Source organism: Carcharodon carcharias, chromosome 20, assembly GCF_017639515.1.
Source record: "Carcharodon carcharias isolate sCarCar2 chromosome 20, sCarCar2.pri, whole genome shotgun sequence".
Lineage (NCBI taxonomy): Eukaryota > Metazoa > Chordata > Chondrichthyes > Lamniformes > Lamnidae > Carcharodon > Carcharodon carcharias.
The window spans coordinates 77,666,265-77,681,664 of record NC_054486.1 but is presented as its reverse complement, the minus strand read 5'-3'; the positions used below and the strand labels follow the sequence as shown (position 1 = coordinate 77,681,664).

Sequence of the window (15,400 nt, the reverse complement as noted above, 5' to 3'; positions counted from 1 at the left end):
CCATGTTGGAGGCCAACATTTGAATCCAGGCCAGATCACAGGTTAGAAGTCTCATGTTGGAATAAGGCATGGGAGCTCTATGTTACATATTTAAGATAACTTTCATGATCTAAAAATGTTTGTTGCTGACACTGAGATTGGAAACGTATTAAATTCTTTGGCATAGATATTTTTCTACTTCATGAAAGGAAATCATCCAGAATATAGGTTTGACAGTGGGAATCAATGTTTTCAAAGCTCAATGTTTTGTTAGTTTCTTTATTGGGTACCTGGAAAATTTAAAAGTTTTATTTTGAAAAGGCTGTAAATTTGAGCTGTTGTACAGTATGCATAAAATATGTTACAAGTTTTGCTTTTAATTTTTGGGGTCATCAAAATGAGGAACAGGACACTTCATTACTGGCACATCTGTCAGAAACAACATTTCTGATAGGAAAGTGAGATGAATAGTAAAGTTACCCTGTGTCCTAAAAATGTAAGATAACTACATCCCCAGACCAAAGTAGAAAACCATTTTAATTCTGCATAGTCTCAGCATTTTTGTGACTTATCCAAAGGGAACTTCCAATTTGCATAACAAGTATGTATCTCCTATTAATAAGACTGAAACCCAAACTCAATTCACTAAAGATCCTTGCGGGATACAGAGACAGATCTGTCCCAATAGTCTGTGACGTATTCAAATCTAGACCCCAGAGGTAAAAAAGTGGCATTCTAACTCATTGCAACACCCAAACATAGTAAAATGGAATTTCGAAAAAGGAAGACTTTACTAACATTTATGCACCCTAAAGTTAAACTAAAGATGTATTTTACCCATACTTCTTCAATCGATTCTTCTTTAAATGATGTACTATGTATCTGCAAAGGTCTGTTGAAAAATCAGATGTAGAACAGTGTTTGAATAAGCAGATTTATTTTATCACCATGACTCTTTAATAGCCCCATAATGGATCGCTTATATAAAACATGCTTGGATAATTTACATTTTAAAAATCGAAAAGAACATTTAGCTTACTGACATCTTGAAAAGAAAATTACACGAAATGTGAACTTGGTATTTTCCTGGTTGCTAAGGAGCCACATTGTGACAATACATACTCAATGGACCATACTTCAGTGGCAGAACAATACTCCAGCCAGAACAGCTAACAAGATATTCTGTAGGTTGTCATTTTTAGATTTGGTGATTTTGTTTGTGCATATCGCAGCATCTCTTCAACAGTTAACTGACTCCTTTGATAAAAAGATCCAAACTATTCTACAGAGGAGTGATGGCAGAAGGACATTAAACCCTAAACAGGGACAAGGGTAGAAATTAAAGGAAATGACCCAAGGCATTGTTGAAGAAATAGTTTTAATAACAGATAAGGTTGTTTTTTAAACAAAATAGAATTATAGAGCAGAGACAAAAAAATTGTAGCTTTTAATTTTTGGGGTCATCAAAATGAGGAACAGGACACTTCATTACTGGCACATCTGTTTAGCAGTGTAATATCTGAAGATTCTACCGTCAAGGGGGTGATTTGACCCATAATCCCAAATTTTCTAATTGTATGCTTCTTGCACGTGGTTTATTTTCAAAACTACTGTTTCAAGTTGATATGAGAATATATTTTGCATGGAACTCCCATTATGTGACATGATGGCATCATGAATAGGAACAGTGACTGAGGGCAGCAATCAATTCCTGATACCATGATCTCATACAAGAAGGTGATTTATATAAAATGTTGGCTCCCTGCTACTAGTAGCTAACATATTGGAGAAGTGTCTAACTGGGAATCTAGATGGCAACTGCCTTTCTGACTAGTAATTAAAAAAGGTTAGACTGTCAGGAATGTGATCTCAAACCTCATTTGCATGGAGTGGACAAGTGTGCATTAACCTTTTTGTGCAGGAAGGAAAGGGTGGTGGGGTACCCTTGTTAGTACGAAATGGAATAAGTATGATAGCAAGAAATGATCTTGAATTGGAGAATGTAGAATCCATATGGGTGGAGGTAAGAAATAACAAGGGAAAGATGACACTGATGGGAGTAGTCTGTAGCTGCCTTAACAGTAGCTATACTGTGGGACAGAGCAGGAGATAATAAGGGCTTGTAAAAAAGGCAGTATATTTATTAATGATGGGTGACTTTAATCTTCATGTAGATTGGGAAAATCAAATAGGCAGAGGTAGCCACGAGCATGGATTCATAGAGTGTGCTCAGGACAGTTTCCTAGAACAATATGTTGTGGATCCAACCAGGGATCAGGCCATTTCGGATCTGGTAATGTGTAATGAGGCAGGTTTAATAAATGATCTCAGAGTAAAAGATCACCTAGAAAACAGTGACCATGGCCAGAAACTTACCTATGTCAGGCGGGCTGGGGGGGAGCGGAGCTGATCGCTGCCCGCGATCAGCAGCGCGCTGCATTTAACGTGGGCGGGCCGGCCAATTAAGGCCTGCCCAGCGTGACGCACAGCCACTAGCGCTACCTGTGTGGGCGGGGAGAGGAGGGAGAGTCAGGCATGCGCGCAAAAGAGCGCAGGAATCTCCCTGAGGCATGAAGCAGCCTCAGGGAGATTAAGGATAGTACAAATTTTTAATAAATGAACTGAAAAATTATTTAAACATGTCCCTCATTGGACAGTGTCACATGAGCTGGGACATGTTTGTGCATCTTGCATATTTTATTTAATTATTTTATTAAACTTTCAGGAAACCTTGTCCTGCCCGTGGATAAGGTTTCCTGAAAAATGCGAAGGCCGCTTGGGCTCTTCGCCTGCCCGTCAATCTTAAGGTTGGACAGGCAGCGCTGTTAATGACCTTAATTAGTTTCCTAATGGCCTTAATAGTTGACAGTTCGACAAGCATGCAGCTGCCTCCGGTGTGTGCCCGCCGATCGAAATATCTAAATGATGCGCAATGACATCGGGATGCATGCCCAACATCATCGTGCATCATTTTGCACATCGACATGTATGGCCCACATGCACATGCCAATGGCAATATTCTGGCCCGTAAAATGGTAGAATTTTGCATTCAGTTTGAGAGTGAGAAACTTGGGTCAGAAACAACAGTGCTAAACTTAAAAAAGGGTAATTACAAAGGAATGAGGGCAGAGTTGGCTGGAGTGGTCTGGGAAAGGAGTTTAGCAGAAAAGATGGTTGATGAACAACGGCAGACGTTTAAGAAAATAGGTCATGACTCACAACAAAGATATATCCCAGTGAGGAAGAAGGATTCTAGGGAGGGGATAAACCAATTATGGTTAACCAAGGAAGTTAAGGATAGTATCAAATTGAAAGAAAAAACGTACAATGTGGCACAGATTAGTGGTAAACCAGGGGATTGGGAAAGTTTTTAAACCAACAGAAGTTGACCAAAAAAAAGGGAGAAAATAAATTTCGAAGGTAAACTAGCATGTAATATAAAAACGGACAGTAAGAGCTTCTTTAAATAATAAAAAGGGAAGAGAGCAGCCAAAGTGAACAGAGGCCCCTTAGAGAATGAGGCTGGTGAAATAATAATGGGGAACCAGGAAATTGCAGAGAAGTTGAATAAAAACTTTGCATCAGTCTTCACAGAAGAAGACATACTAAATAATAAATGAGCAAAAGGGGGGGAGAAAATAAATACAATAACCATCACTAAAGAAAAAGTACTAGGGAAACTAATGGGGCTAAACACCAATAAGTCTCAAGTTTGTGGATGACACAAGGGAAGGCAAGTGGTGAGGATGACACAGTCTACAGAGAGATACAGACAGTTTAAGTGAGTGGGAAGAAACTTGGCAGATGGATTATAATGTGGGAAATTGTGAGGTTATGCACTTTGGCAGGAAGAATAGAGGAGCTGAATATTATTTAAATGGAGAAAGACTGCAAAAAGCTGCGGCAGGGGAGGCGATGGCGTAGTGGTATTCTAGTAATCCGAAGACCCAGGTTTGAATCCCACCACAGCAGATGGTGGAATTTGAATTCACTAAACAAAAACCATCATTAAAACTGATTGTCGATTGTTGTAAAAGGAACGAAATCTGCCATCCTTACCTGGTCTGGCCTACATGTGACTCCAGACCAACATGGACTTTTAACTGCCCTTAGAACAAGGGCAATTAGGGATGGGCAATAAATGCTGGCCTAGCCAGCAATGCCCACATCCCATGAATGAATTTTTTAGAAAGCACAGAGGGATTTGGGAGTCCTCATGCATGAATCCCAAAAAGCTAGCGGACAAGTGCAACAAGTAATAGGGAAGGCAAATGTTGGCCTTTACTTCAAAGAGAATGGAGTATAAAAAGAGACGCTAAAACTATAAAAGTTAGACCAACGTGAACAGTTTTTGTCCCCTTTGATGGAGGCAGTCAAGAGAAGGTTCACTAGGTTGATCCCAGGTATGGAGGGATTTTCTTATGAGGAGAGGTTGAGTAGGTTGGGCCTGTACTCGTTGGAGTATAGAGTAATAAGAGGCAACCTTACTAAAACATAAGATTCTTTGGTGGGGGGGCTTGATAGGGTAGATGCTGAGAGGTTGTATTCCCTTGTGGGAGAGTCTAGGACCAGAGGCATAATCTCAGAGTAAGGGGTTGCTCATTTAAGAGATGAGGAGGAATTTCTTCCCTCAGAGGGTAGTTAATCTGTGGAATTCTTTCCAATAGAGGGCTGTAAAGGCTGGGTTCATCAAGCATATTCAAGGCTGGGATAGACAGATTTTTAATCAGCAAGGGAATCAAGGGCTATGGGGAAAAGGCAGGAAAGTGGAATTGAGGGTATCAAATCAGCCATGATCTCACTGAATGGCAGAGCAGACTTGATGGGCCAAATGGCCTACTTCTGCTTCTACGCTTATGGTCCTATAGTCTTATCAATGTACAAAAAAAAGAAATTAACAAGTACCTCCATGTCCAACACACAAGTAATAGTGTAATTTAGTTGAGTAAATGTACGTTTTAAATATTGGGCCAGTGTTACCAGTCAATTAAATGTGTCAGCACTGGCTCAATACCCTTGCCTCTAAGCCGGAAGGAAGTAGCTAGATAATCTGGAAGTGGTTCTGTTTTTTGCCTGGCAATGCTACAAATTTTACCCAGTGTTATAAGAACAAGTGAAAACATCCTGGAAATATTAAGAGATTAAGGGCCAGAATTTTCCAGCCCCGTCATGGCAGGAAAATCCTGCCTAAAATTTCAACCCAAGAGTAGCCTGAAACACAGAAGTCTAAAATAACTAGTGAGAAAAAGGTGACAGAAGTCCTAGAATTGTAACAGACTTTATATGACCTAAAAAAATTTTAAATGAAAATTACCTTTTTGACTGAAGATGTGACAAATCAATAGTTGTGTCAGGATAACTAAATTCTACATTTTCTTCATCATCTTGATCTTCCTCAACCTTCTGGGGATCACCAGAATCTTTCAGATCAGCTTCCTTTTCATCTTGTTTGTCTGATTCATCTTCAGTATTGTCCTGTTGACCCTCTGCAACCCCTTGTACCTCTCCACACTGGTTGTTTTCAGGTTCTGTACTGGTCTCTTCATCATCATCAGTACTGCTCTCACCATTGTCCTGTTGACCCTCTGCAATCCTTTGCACCTTTTCAGACTGGTTGTTTTCAGCTTCTGTATGGGTCACTTTGTCGTCATCACTGCTGCTCTCATCATTGTCCTGTGGACCCTCTGCTACCCCTTGTACCTCTTCAGACTGCTTATTTTCAGCTTCTGTACCAGTCTCTTTGTTTTCATCACTACTATTTTCATCATTGTCTGATTGGGCTTAACGAAATAATTTAAGAAAAATACATAAACCCATAAATCATAGTCAAGTATAAGATTAACCGAACAACTCACATTCTGGAAAAGAAGCTAAAAAATTAGACAAGTGTTTCTGTAGCTATGTGTGGACAGATTACCTGCAAAAATAAAACATTCAAGCACAGAAAGTTAAGTTTGACACATCCATGGACAAAACCAGAAAAGAGTGATACAAAGCGCATCAGTTACCAGGGGCTTGGTGGAGCACATCATCGAGATGTTAAAGCAAAGTTACAGATACCTCAAACAATAATAGTTCGCCCTGCAGTAGAATCTGGCCAAGGTATCCACTACGGTGTGCACAATTTTACCAAAGTGGAATTACCAATATTGGGGGACGGAAAATGGAGCATATAGCCTTCTGTTAGCCAAGGTTAAATGGTGACATTCCGCCAGTGGCCATGCTCCAGCATATTCCTCCTCGGCAGCAGGATAACTTTTAAGGAGCTAAGTATATTTTAAGGGCATTAAAATGGGTATTGCATTATCAGCACCAAGAGCTGATACAACTGGCAGGCTGGTAGTTTTAAAGACATAGAAAAGGAAAATTGTGTGAATTCCCTCTAATTTCACCCACTGCTTAATTTACTTTGCGAACAGTAGGTGTAAAATTAAATGAAAAACTAATGCTGGCTTTTTCCAGTCAGAGGAACAGTATGATGCATGAAAATGTGGGAATCAATAGCTTAATCAAATCTACCAATAACTTCACTTGCACAAACTACCTTACTTTAAAAGATGTACAGGCACCATGAAAAATGCTTGACAAATCCTTTTTTTGCACATATAACCAAGCAGCATGAAATGTATTGCAATTTCAGATGGTCACTACAAGTCACAGAATTTTTTTTCTACAAAAAAATTGCTGAATTCAATTTTAAGGTCAGGTTGAGTAAATAATTTCTCTGAAAGCTCTTCAGAATCTTCTGTCATAAATTTTTTTGTATGGCCTTTCTTATATTACCTAAAGGTACAGTATCCTCAGAAAAAAGTTCAGATGTGCTGCTAGTTACTGTCTCCATGTCTTCATCCTGCACTTTTACCTTCCGTTCACCTATGTGCCTCCACACAAATTGATCATCAACCTAAGTACAAGCAAACCACAAGCACCTTTAAAACCTAGCTGAGAAATAATAATTAAACATCAAGCAAGATTCATGTATATGCTCTAGTCCTGATTATCTTACAGTCAAAATACAAATTTCCAAAAGACAAGATGAACTTAATCCTAATGAGCAGGATAATTAAGAAATAAAATGAAATTGGGAATTAGGTTGCAAAGTGAATTAGCATAATTCTGATTCTGGCAATAATGGGATGGAAATGCTTTCTGCTGGCTACAAGAGTTCTACATGGTACGATTTTAAACAACCTCAAACAACTCCTATTAGGCTTGGACTTGCACCTCAAAACTGCCTCTAATTTGGCACTAAGCGGAATTTCACTCCAGAAAGGCCACATTATGTGGGCAATGGAAATGAGGTTGGAGCTGAATCACAAGAGTAAAGACAGCATTACTAAAATAATTGGGAAGAAAATTCAAAATATTAGAACTCATCAATGTTGAACAGTTCTGGCAACTTTCCATCTACAAAAGATGATTGACAAGCAGCAAATAAATCCATTTCAGATAGGGTGTATTCATATCGTGCATCTATGCTGATGGCTATAAAGGGCAATCCTTGAGAGGCACATTCTTCCACAAATGCTGCACATGAAGCTACTAAGTATGATTGTAGGTTGTTGTTTTTGGCGCTAACGTCTGTTGCCAAGTCACTGTACCCACTGGTCACCATGGTGGTGCACACCAGCCCACAGGAAGTGTCGCCATTTTCCTCTGTTGCCCACTAGTAGGCTTTCTTGTCATGCTTGCAAGCATCCTTGGAGCAGAACTTTGGGCATCCTAATGCTTGCCTAGTTCCGGCTACCTCGCTATACAGAAAGTCCTTGGGTATGCAACCGTCTCCCATTCTACAGACTTACCTGATCCAATGAAGCAGCCTTTGTTTGATGAGCACTAACATAATTGGGAGCTCTGCCTTTGAGAAAACTGCGACATTTGTATTTTTGTCCTGCCCAGGTGTATCCAGAATGTGCTGTAGGCAGCGAAGATGGAAATTGTTGAGCTTATTTTCATTGATAACTGTAAGTCGTCCATGTTTCATACCCACACAGCAAGGTGCTGAGAAACAGGCCTTATTAACTATCAGCTTGATCCTAAGGGCCAGCTTGATGTTATTCCATGCATGTCTATATAATGCCACAAGTGTGAGGACAATCACACTTTCAATCACTGAAAGTGTCAGGTAAAGAAAGAGATTAAAAAGACAAACTAGAAAGTTGGCGGGGGGGAAGGGTAAAACTCCAAGAAATATGACTAATGGGAAACAAAGCAGCAGGTTAGCGTGTGGGGGGGTGGATTCAACTTCATAGAAAATTATGAAAAAACTGAAAAGAAAGGAGAGCCCAGGAAAGGCTATTAAAATCTCCAGAACACAAAATAGGGCAGAGTGTTTGGAAAGGGCTAGGAATCTAACTTCAAGCACATCAGATAAAGGGACAACAATGAGAAAGGGGATGGGATATACAGGACTGACGGTGTTGTATCTGAATGCACGCAGTATACGAAATAAGGTAAATGAGCTTGTGGCGCAGATTGAATTTGGCAGGTATGATGTGGTGGGCATCACGGAGACATGGCTGCAAGGGGATCAGGACTGGGAGCTAAATATCCAAAGATATATATCCAATTGAAAAGATAGGCAGGTTGGCAGAGGGGGTGGGGTTGCTTTGTTAGTAAGAAATGAAATTAAATCGAAAGCAAGAAATGACGTAGGGTCAGATGACGTAGAATCTGTGTGGGTAGAGTTGAGGAACCTCAAAGGTAAAAAAAACCATAATGGGAGTTATGTACAGGCCTCCGAACAGTAGTCAGGATGTGGGGCACAAGATACACCAGGAGATAGAAAAGGCGTGTAAGAAAGGCAAGGTTACAGTGATCATGGGGGGTTTCAATATGCAGGTACACTGGGAAAATCAGGTTGGTAGTGGATCCCAAGAAAAGGAATTTGTGGAATGTCTACGAGATGGCTTTTTGGAGCAGCTTGTGGTGGAGCTCACTAGGGAACAGGCAATTCTAGATTTAGTGATGTGTAATGAGGCAGATTTGATAAGGGAGCTTAAGGTGAAGGAACCCTTAGGAGGATATGATCATAATATTAAAGAATTTACCCTGCAATTTGAGAGGAAAAAGCTGGAATCAGATGTAACGGTATTACAGTTCAATAAAGGTAACTACAGAGGCTTGAGGGAGCAGCTGGCCAGAATTGACTGGGAGATGAGCCTAGCAGGAAAGACAGTGGAACAGCAATGGCAGGAGTTTCTGGCAGTAATTTGGGAGACATAGCAAAAATTCATCCCTAGGAAGAAGAAGCATTCTAAAGGGAGGACGAGGCAACCATGGCTGACAAGGGAAATCAGGGACAGCATAAGAGCTAAACAAAAAGCATATAATGCGGCGAAGAGCAGTGGGAAACCAGGGGATTGGGAAGCCTACAAAGACCAACAGAGGACAACTAAAAAAGAAATAAGGAGGAAGATTAAATATGAGGGTAAACTAGCCAGTAAGATAAAAGAAGATTGCAAGAGGTTTTTTTAGATACATAAAGGGTAAGAGAGAGGCAAAAGTGGACATTGGGCCACTGGAAAATGAGGCTGGAGAAGTAGTAGTGGGGAACAAAGAAATAGTGGAGGAACTGAATAGTTACTTTGTGTCAGTTTTCACAGTGGAAGACATGAGTGACATCCCCAAAGTTCAAGAGAGTCGGGGGGCAGAGGTGAGTATGGTGGCCATTACCAAGGAGAAGGTGCTAGGAAAACTGAAAGGTCTGAAGATGGATAAATCGCCTGGACCATCTGGATTACACCCCAGAGTTCTGAAGGAGATAGCTGAAGAGATAGTGGAGGCGTTAGTGGTGATATTTCAGGGATCACTGGAGTCAGGGAGGGTCCCAGAGGACTGGAAAATCGTTAATGTAACCCCCCTGTTTAAGAAGGGAGTGAGGCAAAAGACAGAAAATTACAGGCCGATTAGCCTGACCTCGGTCGTTGGTAAGATTTTAGAGTCCATTATTAAGGATAAGATTTCAGAATACTTGGAAATGCATGGTAAAAAAGGGCAAAGTCAGCATGGTTTCATCAAGGGGAGGTCATGCCTGACAAATCTGTTAGAATTCTTTGAGGTGGTAACAAGTAGGTTAGACAAAGGAGAGCTAATGGATGTTATCTGCTTGGACTTCCAGAAGGCCTTTGAAAAGGTGCCGCACAGGAGGCTGCTCAGTAAGATAAGAGCCCATGGTGTTAGAGGCAAGGTACTAGCATGGATAGAAGATTGGCTGTCTGGCAGGAGGCAGAGAGTGGGGATAAGGGGATCCTTCTCAGGATGGCGGCCGGTGACTAGTGGAGTTCCGCAGGAGTCAGTGTTGGGACAACTTTTCATTTTATACATTAATGATCTAGATGAAGTAACTGAGGGCATCTTGACTAAGTTTGCAGATGATACAAAGATAGGTGGAGGGACAGCTAGTATTGAGGAGGCGGGGAGGCTGCAGAAGGATTTGGACAGGTTAGAAAAATGGGCAAAGAAGTGGCAGATGGAACACAACGTGGGGAAGTGTGAGGTCATGCATTTTGGTAGGAAGAATAGAGGCATAGACTATTTTCTAAATGGGGAGAGAATTCAGAAATCTGGATTGCAAAGGGACTTGGGAGTCCTAGTCCAGGATTCTCTTAAGGTTAACTTGCAGGTTGAGTCGGTTGTTAGGAAGACTAATGCAATGTTGACATTTATTTCAAGAGGACTAGAATATAAAAGCAGGGATGTGCTGCTGAGGCTTTATAAGGCTCTGGTCAGACCACATTTAGAATATTGTGAGCAATTTTGGGCCCCGTATCTCAGGAAGGATGTGCTGGCCCTGGAGAGGGTCCAGAGGAGGTTCACGAGAACAATCCCAGGAATGAAAGGCTTAACATGTGAGGAACGTTTGAGGACTCTGGGTCTATACTCGATGGAGTTTAGAAGGATGAGGGGGGATCTAATTGAAACTTACAGAATACTGAAAGGCCTGGATAGAGTGGACGTGGGGAAGATGTTTCCATTAATAGGAGAGACTAGGACCCGAGGGCACAGCCTCAGAATAAAGGGAAGACCTTTTAGATCAGAGATGAGGAGAAACTTCTTTAGCCAGAGAGTGGTGAATCTATGGAATTCATTGCCACAGAAGGCTGTGGAGGCCAGGTCATTGAGTGTATTTAAGACCGAAATAGAGAGGTTCTTGATTGGTAAGGGGATCAAAGGTTATGGGGAGAAGGCGGGAGAATGGGGTTGAGAAACTTATCAGCCATGATTGAATGGCAGAGCAGACTCGATGGGCCGAACGGCCTAATTTCTGCTCCTATGTCTTATGGTCTTATTCGGGATCCTGGAATTTATAATTAGAGGCATAGTGTACAAAAGCAAGGAAATGATGATGAATGATCTCAACCAGAGTATTTTGTCCAATACTGAGCAATGCATTTCAGGAAGGATGTGAAAGCTTTAGAAAGAGTGCAGAAAAGATTTACAAGAATGGTTCCATGGATGATGGACTTCAGTTACATGGATGGATTGGAGAAGGTGGGGTTGTTCTCCTTAGAGAAGTTCGAGAGGATTTTTGAATGATGATGTTCAAAATCATGAGGGGGTCTAGCCACAGTAGACAGAGAGAAACTGTTTCCATTGGTATTAAGGTTGAGAACCAGTGGACACAATAAAAAGTGATTGGCAAAAGAACCAAAGGCAACATGAGGAAAAACATTTTTATGCAGCGAACGATTAGGAGCTAGAATGCAATGTCTGAGGTTGTGGTGGAGGTAGATTCAATCATGGCTTTCAAAAAGGGGAGCTGGATAAGCACCTGAAGAGAAAATATTTGCCGGGATACAGGGAAAGTGTGGGGTTCTGCGACTAGAGTTGCTCTCACAGAGAACTGGCACAGACACGGCAGGTTGAATGGCCTCTTTCAGTGCTGTAACCGTTCTATGAACAACTTGGAGTGCGCCAACAGTTGCACTAACAACTAATTTTAGATAATCAGTCGAGCTCGTAACATAACTCGTTTGCACTTGCTAGAAACAACGTACGTTCGTATGCAAGACCCGTTTTCTGCAAACAAAAGGAATATGTTCAGGCTTTGCGTCTTTTTTGAATGGCCTGGGAACTTGGGGAGTCTACAGTTCCCTGTCGCTTTATCCATGACAATGCCTCGGCCAATCAGATTCGACTTGCCAACCAATCAGCATCCTTTTCTCCTGTAGTATAAACTGTTGTGATCGTTTGAAATCTGGCGTTCTTGCATTGGTCCCGATGAGTGCAAGATGAAAAGCTTCGGCAACGTTCTATGATTCTACCTATTTCATTCAGTTTTCAGTCTGTGCTAGGAGAATCAAAGGGGAAGGTGTTCCTGTGGAAGCTCCCTGCAGTCCCAAACAAGCTGCACACCACAGGCCCTCTACCTCCCAAATTAACTGTAGCACTGTACAAATACACTTGTTGCACAATGATTTGCTATGATACTTCAGTATAATTGCCAAAGTTAGTTAAGGGGTCTAACTACACTATATTTTTATTTTTTATTTCATCCCAAATTTCTAGAAAATATTAATACATTACCTTAAACACAAAGCCAAATCCCATCATAAGGTAAGAAGGTGGGAGGTAGTTCTTTTTACCTAGATAAATGAAATAACATTATTTGGAAGATCAAGTAAATACAGTAAAAATAATAAGGCACTTGCAAATCATTACTCAAAATACTCAGATTTAAGAGAAAAAGCTTGCAAATTGTTGCTATGCTAAACACCTGTTGGTTTATCTTAAAACCTGCTGATATTGAACGAATAAAGTTATCTTAGCCAAATCAAAATAATGCACAATCTATCTAGGCTTCTGGGAAACCTTCACATGGCTATCTGGGAAGGGGATCAAGAGCTTTATAAGGAGCAGTCTTTTATACAACTTAAGATTTATGTATCAAAATAAGACTTGTAGCTCAACTGTGGTGGAATATCTCCACTGGTTGAAAACCTAAAGTAATGGGAATATCGTACACGTGATCAAAAATGTCAAATTACCAAATCACCAATCAAGATGAATGTCAATAACATTCTACTTACCTCTGATCATGAAACTCCCTGTAGTCAGGTATTCCCCTGTAGGTGCTGTTTTTGATACCTGAAGGTTTAAAGATGGCAAATTTAAGAACATCTTTTTTACATTTATTCATATTTGTTTTAAAATAGATGTAAATAAAATTATGGACCAATGCAGTATCACCAATTAGTGCAGCACAACATTCCCACTCTGGCTGTCAAACAGTGAGCTTCTGACTTTACCCAGACTAATGAGTGAAGTTGTAGTGGTCAAGGGCAGGCTAATAGGAAGGAGGGATTTTTTTTTTTAAAAACACCACAAAAGATTGGGGTGAAATGTCACTACACGATATAGTACAGTAGCATTAGTCAGGAGCAAGGAAATATTCTATGAGGGAAAGCTTACAAACGCACAAAAGTAAAATCAAATGAAGTTAATTTTTATTTTTGAGGGACAAGGCTGCTGTGGCTCAGCCACACAATTTCCAGATCAGCGGCTTAAACCATTATACTGACCATCTGGGAATAATATCATTACTGTCAGCCTCAAAACTATACAGGCACATTGCAGTGTATGACCATCAGATTACTTTAGAACTGTATTCCTATATTTTACCAAGCACTGATGACACAATGTCATTAGTAAATGATTTTGGAGACATTGCTGTGCAACTCTTTTCACAAATTTGGCCTTTGTGTTACTTTAGGAGAATCACAGCCTTTTAAAATGTAAACTGCATCACAAAGCAGCAAGAAAACTTCGCACTCTCAATGAGTTCCTGATGTTAACCAAGCCAGGTGCCAGGTGGAGAAGTGACATACCTCAAGGAGGGTAAGAACTTGAAACAACAGGCATTCTTGTCTAATCTAATTTATCTTGTGGCCATGTAGTGATGTTAGTGTGAGCCAGGAATCAAATATATGGACCAAACAAAATAATCCACTTTTCCTTCCTCCCACCAAAATAACTCAAATAAGTGAATACACAAATAAACCTGTTTTAAAATAGGAAATGGAAGCCACAAAAGAGTGGCTGGTGGTAGGGGGTGGGAAGGGAGAGAAGTGAAAGATAAATAGATATTGGTGTGGCCACCAGAGAGTGGTAGACTGGTAGAAGACCAGTTCATGCCTGCAACCACTCAACAATGAGTTACCAATCATTGCTATATTGATGTTTGAAAATATCAAGCAGAATCCAGGCACTTGGCCATGCAGAGGGAATGAGAAAGAAAGTAATTCTGCTGCCCCTTCTGACGGACAGACATTCATATTGCAGCTGAGCACATGCTGATGCTCTCTGCTGGGAATAAAGTGTGGTACAGTGTGTCCAGAGGGAAACGAGAAAATGCTTAAAAATAGATTTTAAAAGCAATGTAAAGATATGCAACACAAAACATAACCAGAATAAACTGTAAAAACATACAATTTTATCTTTTCATATGCTCTCATTTTTACTCATTTTGATTATTGATTACTGAGCCATCACTACATATAACGCCCAACTTGGCCAGGACTACTGCAGCATTTAAAAAATAAAGTGAAAATAACTTGCAGATGTTTGTTTTCTACAGAATATATTACCAAATAAATCTTACTTTGATAAATACTACATTAAACATCTTCACTGACATAAAATGGTAAATTTTCTTCTTCTTCACCCAGGCCATATTGTGGCGCAGTGAATTGACTATTCCATTTGTATCCCACTGATTTCAATAGGCAGACAATTGCTTTGTCAGATAAAAGCAAATTACTGCAGATGCTGGAAATCTGAAACCAAAACAGAAAATGCTAGAAAAACTCAGCAGGTCTGACAGCACCTGTGGAGAGAGAAAGAGAGTTAACGTTTAGAGTCCATATGAACCTTCTTCAGAGCTCTGAAGAAGGGTCATATAGACTTGAAACATTAACTCTGTTTCTCTCTCCACAGATGCTGTCAGACCTGCTGAATTTTTCCAGCATTTTCCACTTTGTCAGATTACTGACCAGGCGATGAAAAAGAAAACCTGCCCCACAATATTTAAAGTACTGTGTTAGCTATGTCTCATGTGTGATCACAATCTTGTCCATGTCAGAAGGTTGTGGATTCAAGTCCCACTCCAGAGATTTAAGCACTGAGGGATTGCAGCACTGCTGAGGTACCATCTTTCGGATGAGACATTAAACAGTGAATGTAAAAGATCACTATTTTAAGACAAGTAGGGGAGTTCTCCACAATTCTCTGGTCAATATTTATGCCTGAAGCAACATTACCAAAAACAGAATATTATCTCGTTGTTTGTGGGATCTTACTGTATGCATTTTGGATGCTGTGTCTCCTACACTACAACACTGATTACACTTCAAACCTACTTCATTAGTTGTAGCATGCTTTGGGATGTCCTAAGATTGTGAAAGGCACCATTAAAGTGAAG

The 15,400-nt window shown here is 40.4% G+C and overlaps 1 protein-coding gene and 1 long non-coding RNA gene across 5 annotated transcripts in view; one reads left to right on the top strand and one right to left on the bottom strand.

Moving 5' to 3' along the window:
* Window positions 1-15,400, bottom strand: part of LOC121292185 (nuclear export mediator factor NEMF-like) — a 103,105-nt gene that overhangs the window by 15,864 nt on the left and 71,841 nt on the right. For 3 of the 4 annotated variants that reach the window (XR_005946210.1, XM_041213837.1, XM_041213840.1), the window contains 5 exons: window positions 13,011-13,068; window positions 12,508-12,566; window positions 6,763-6,883; window positions 5,294-5,759; window positions 817-871 (listed from right to left, as the gene is read on the bottom strand). Coding sequence is in view for 3 of the 4 variants with exons in the window: in XM_041213837.1 (XP_041069771.1) it covers window positions 817-871; window positions 5,294-5,759; window positions 6,763-6,883; window positions 12,508-12,566; window positions 13,011-13,068 (759 nt within the window). In the remaining variant the exon portion in view is untranslated. The remainder of the gene's footprint in view (window positions 1-816; window positions 872-5,293; window positions 5,760-6,762; window positions 6,884-12,507; window positions 12,567-13,010; window positions 13,069-15,400) is intronic. The other variant, XM_041213838.1, reaches the window with a different exon arrangement.
* LOC121292188 overlaps window positions 1-15,400 on the top strand; it is a 45,439-nt gene that overhangs the window by 566 nt on the left and 29,473 nt on the right. Inside the window, exon 2 of the long non-coding RNA XR_005946212.1 lies at window positions 13,694-13,818. This is a non-coding gene — a long non-coding RNA (uncharacterized LOC121292188). The remainder of the gene's footprint in view (window positions 1-13,693; window positions 13,819-15,400) is intronic.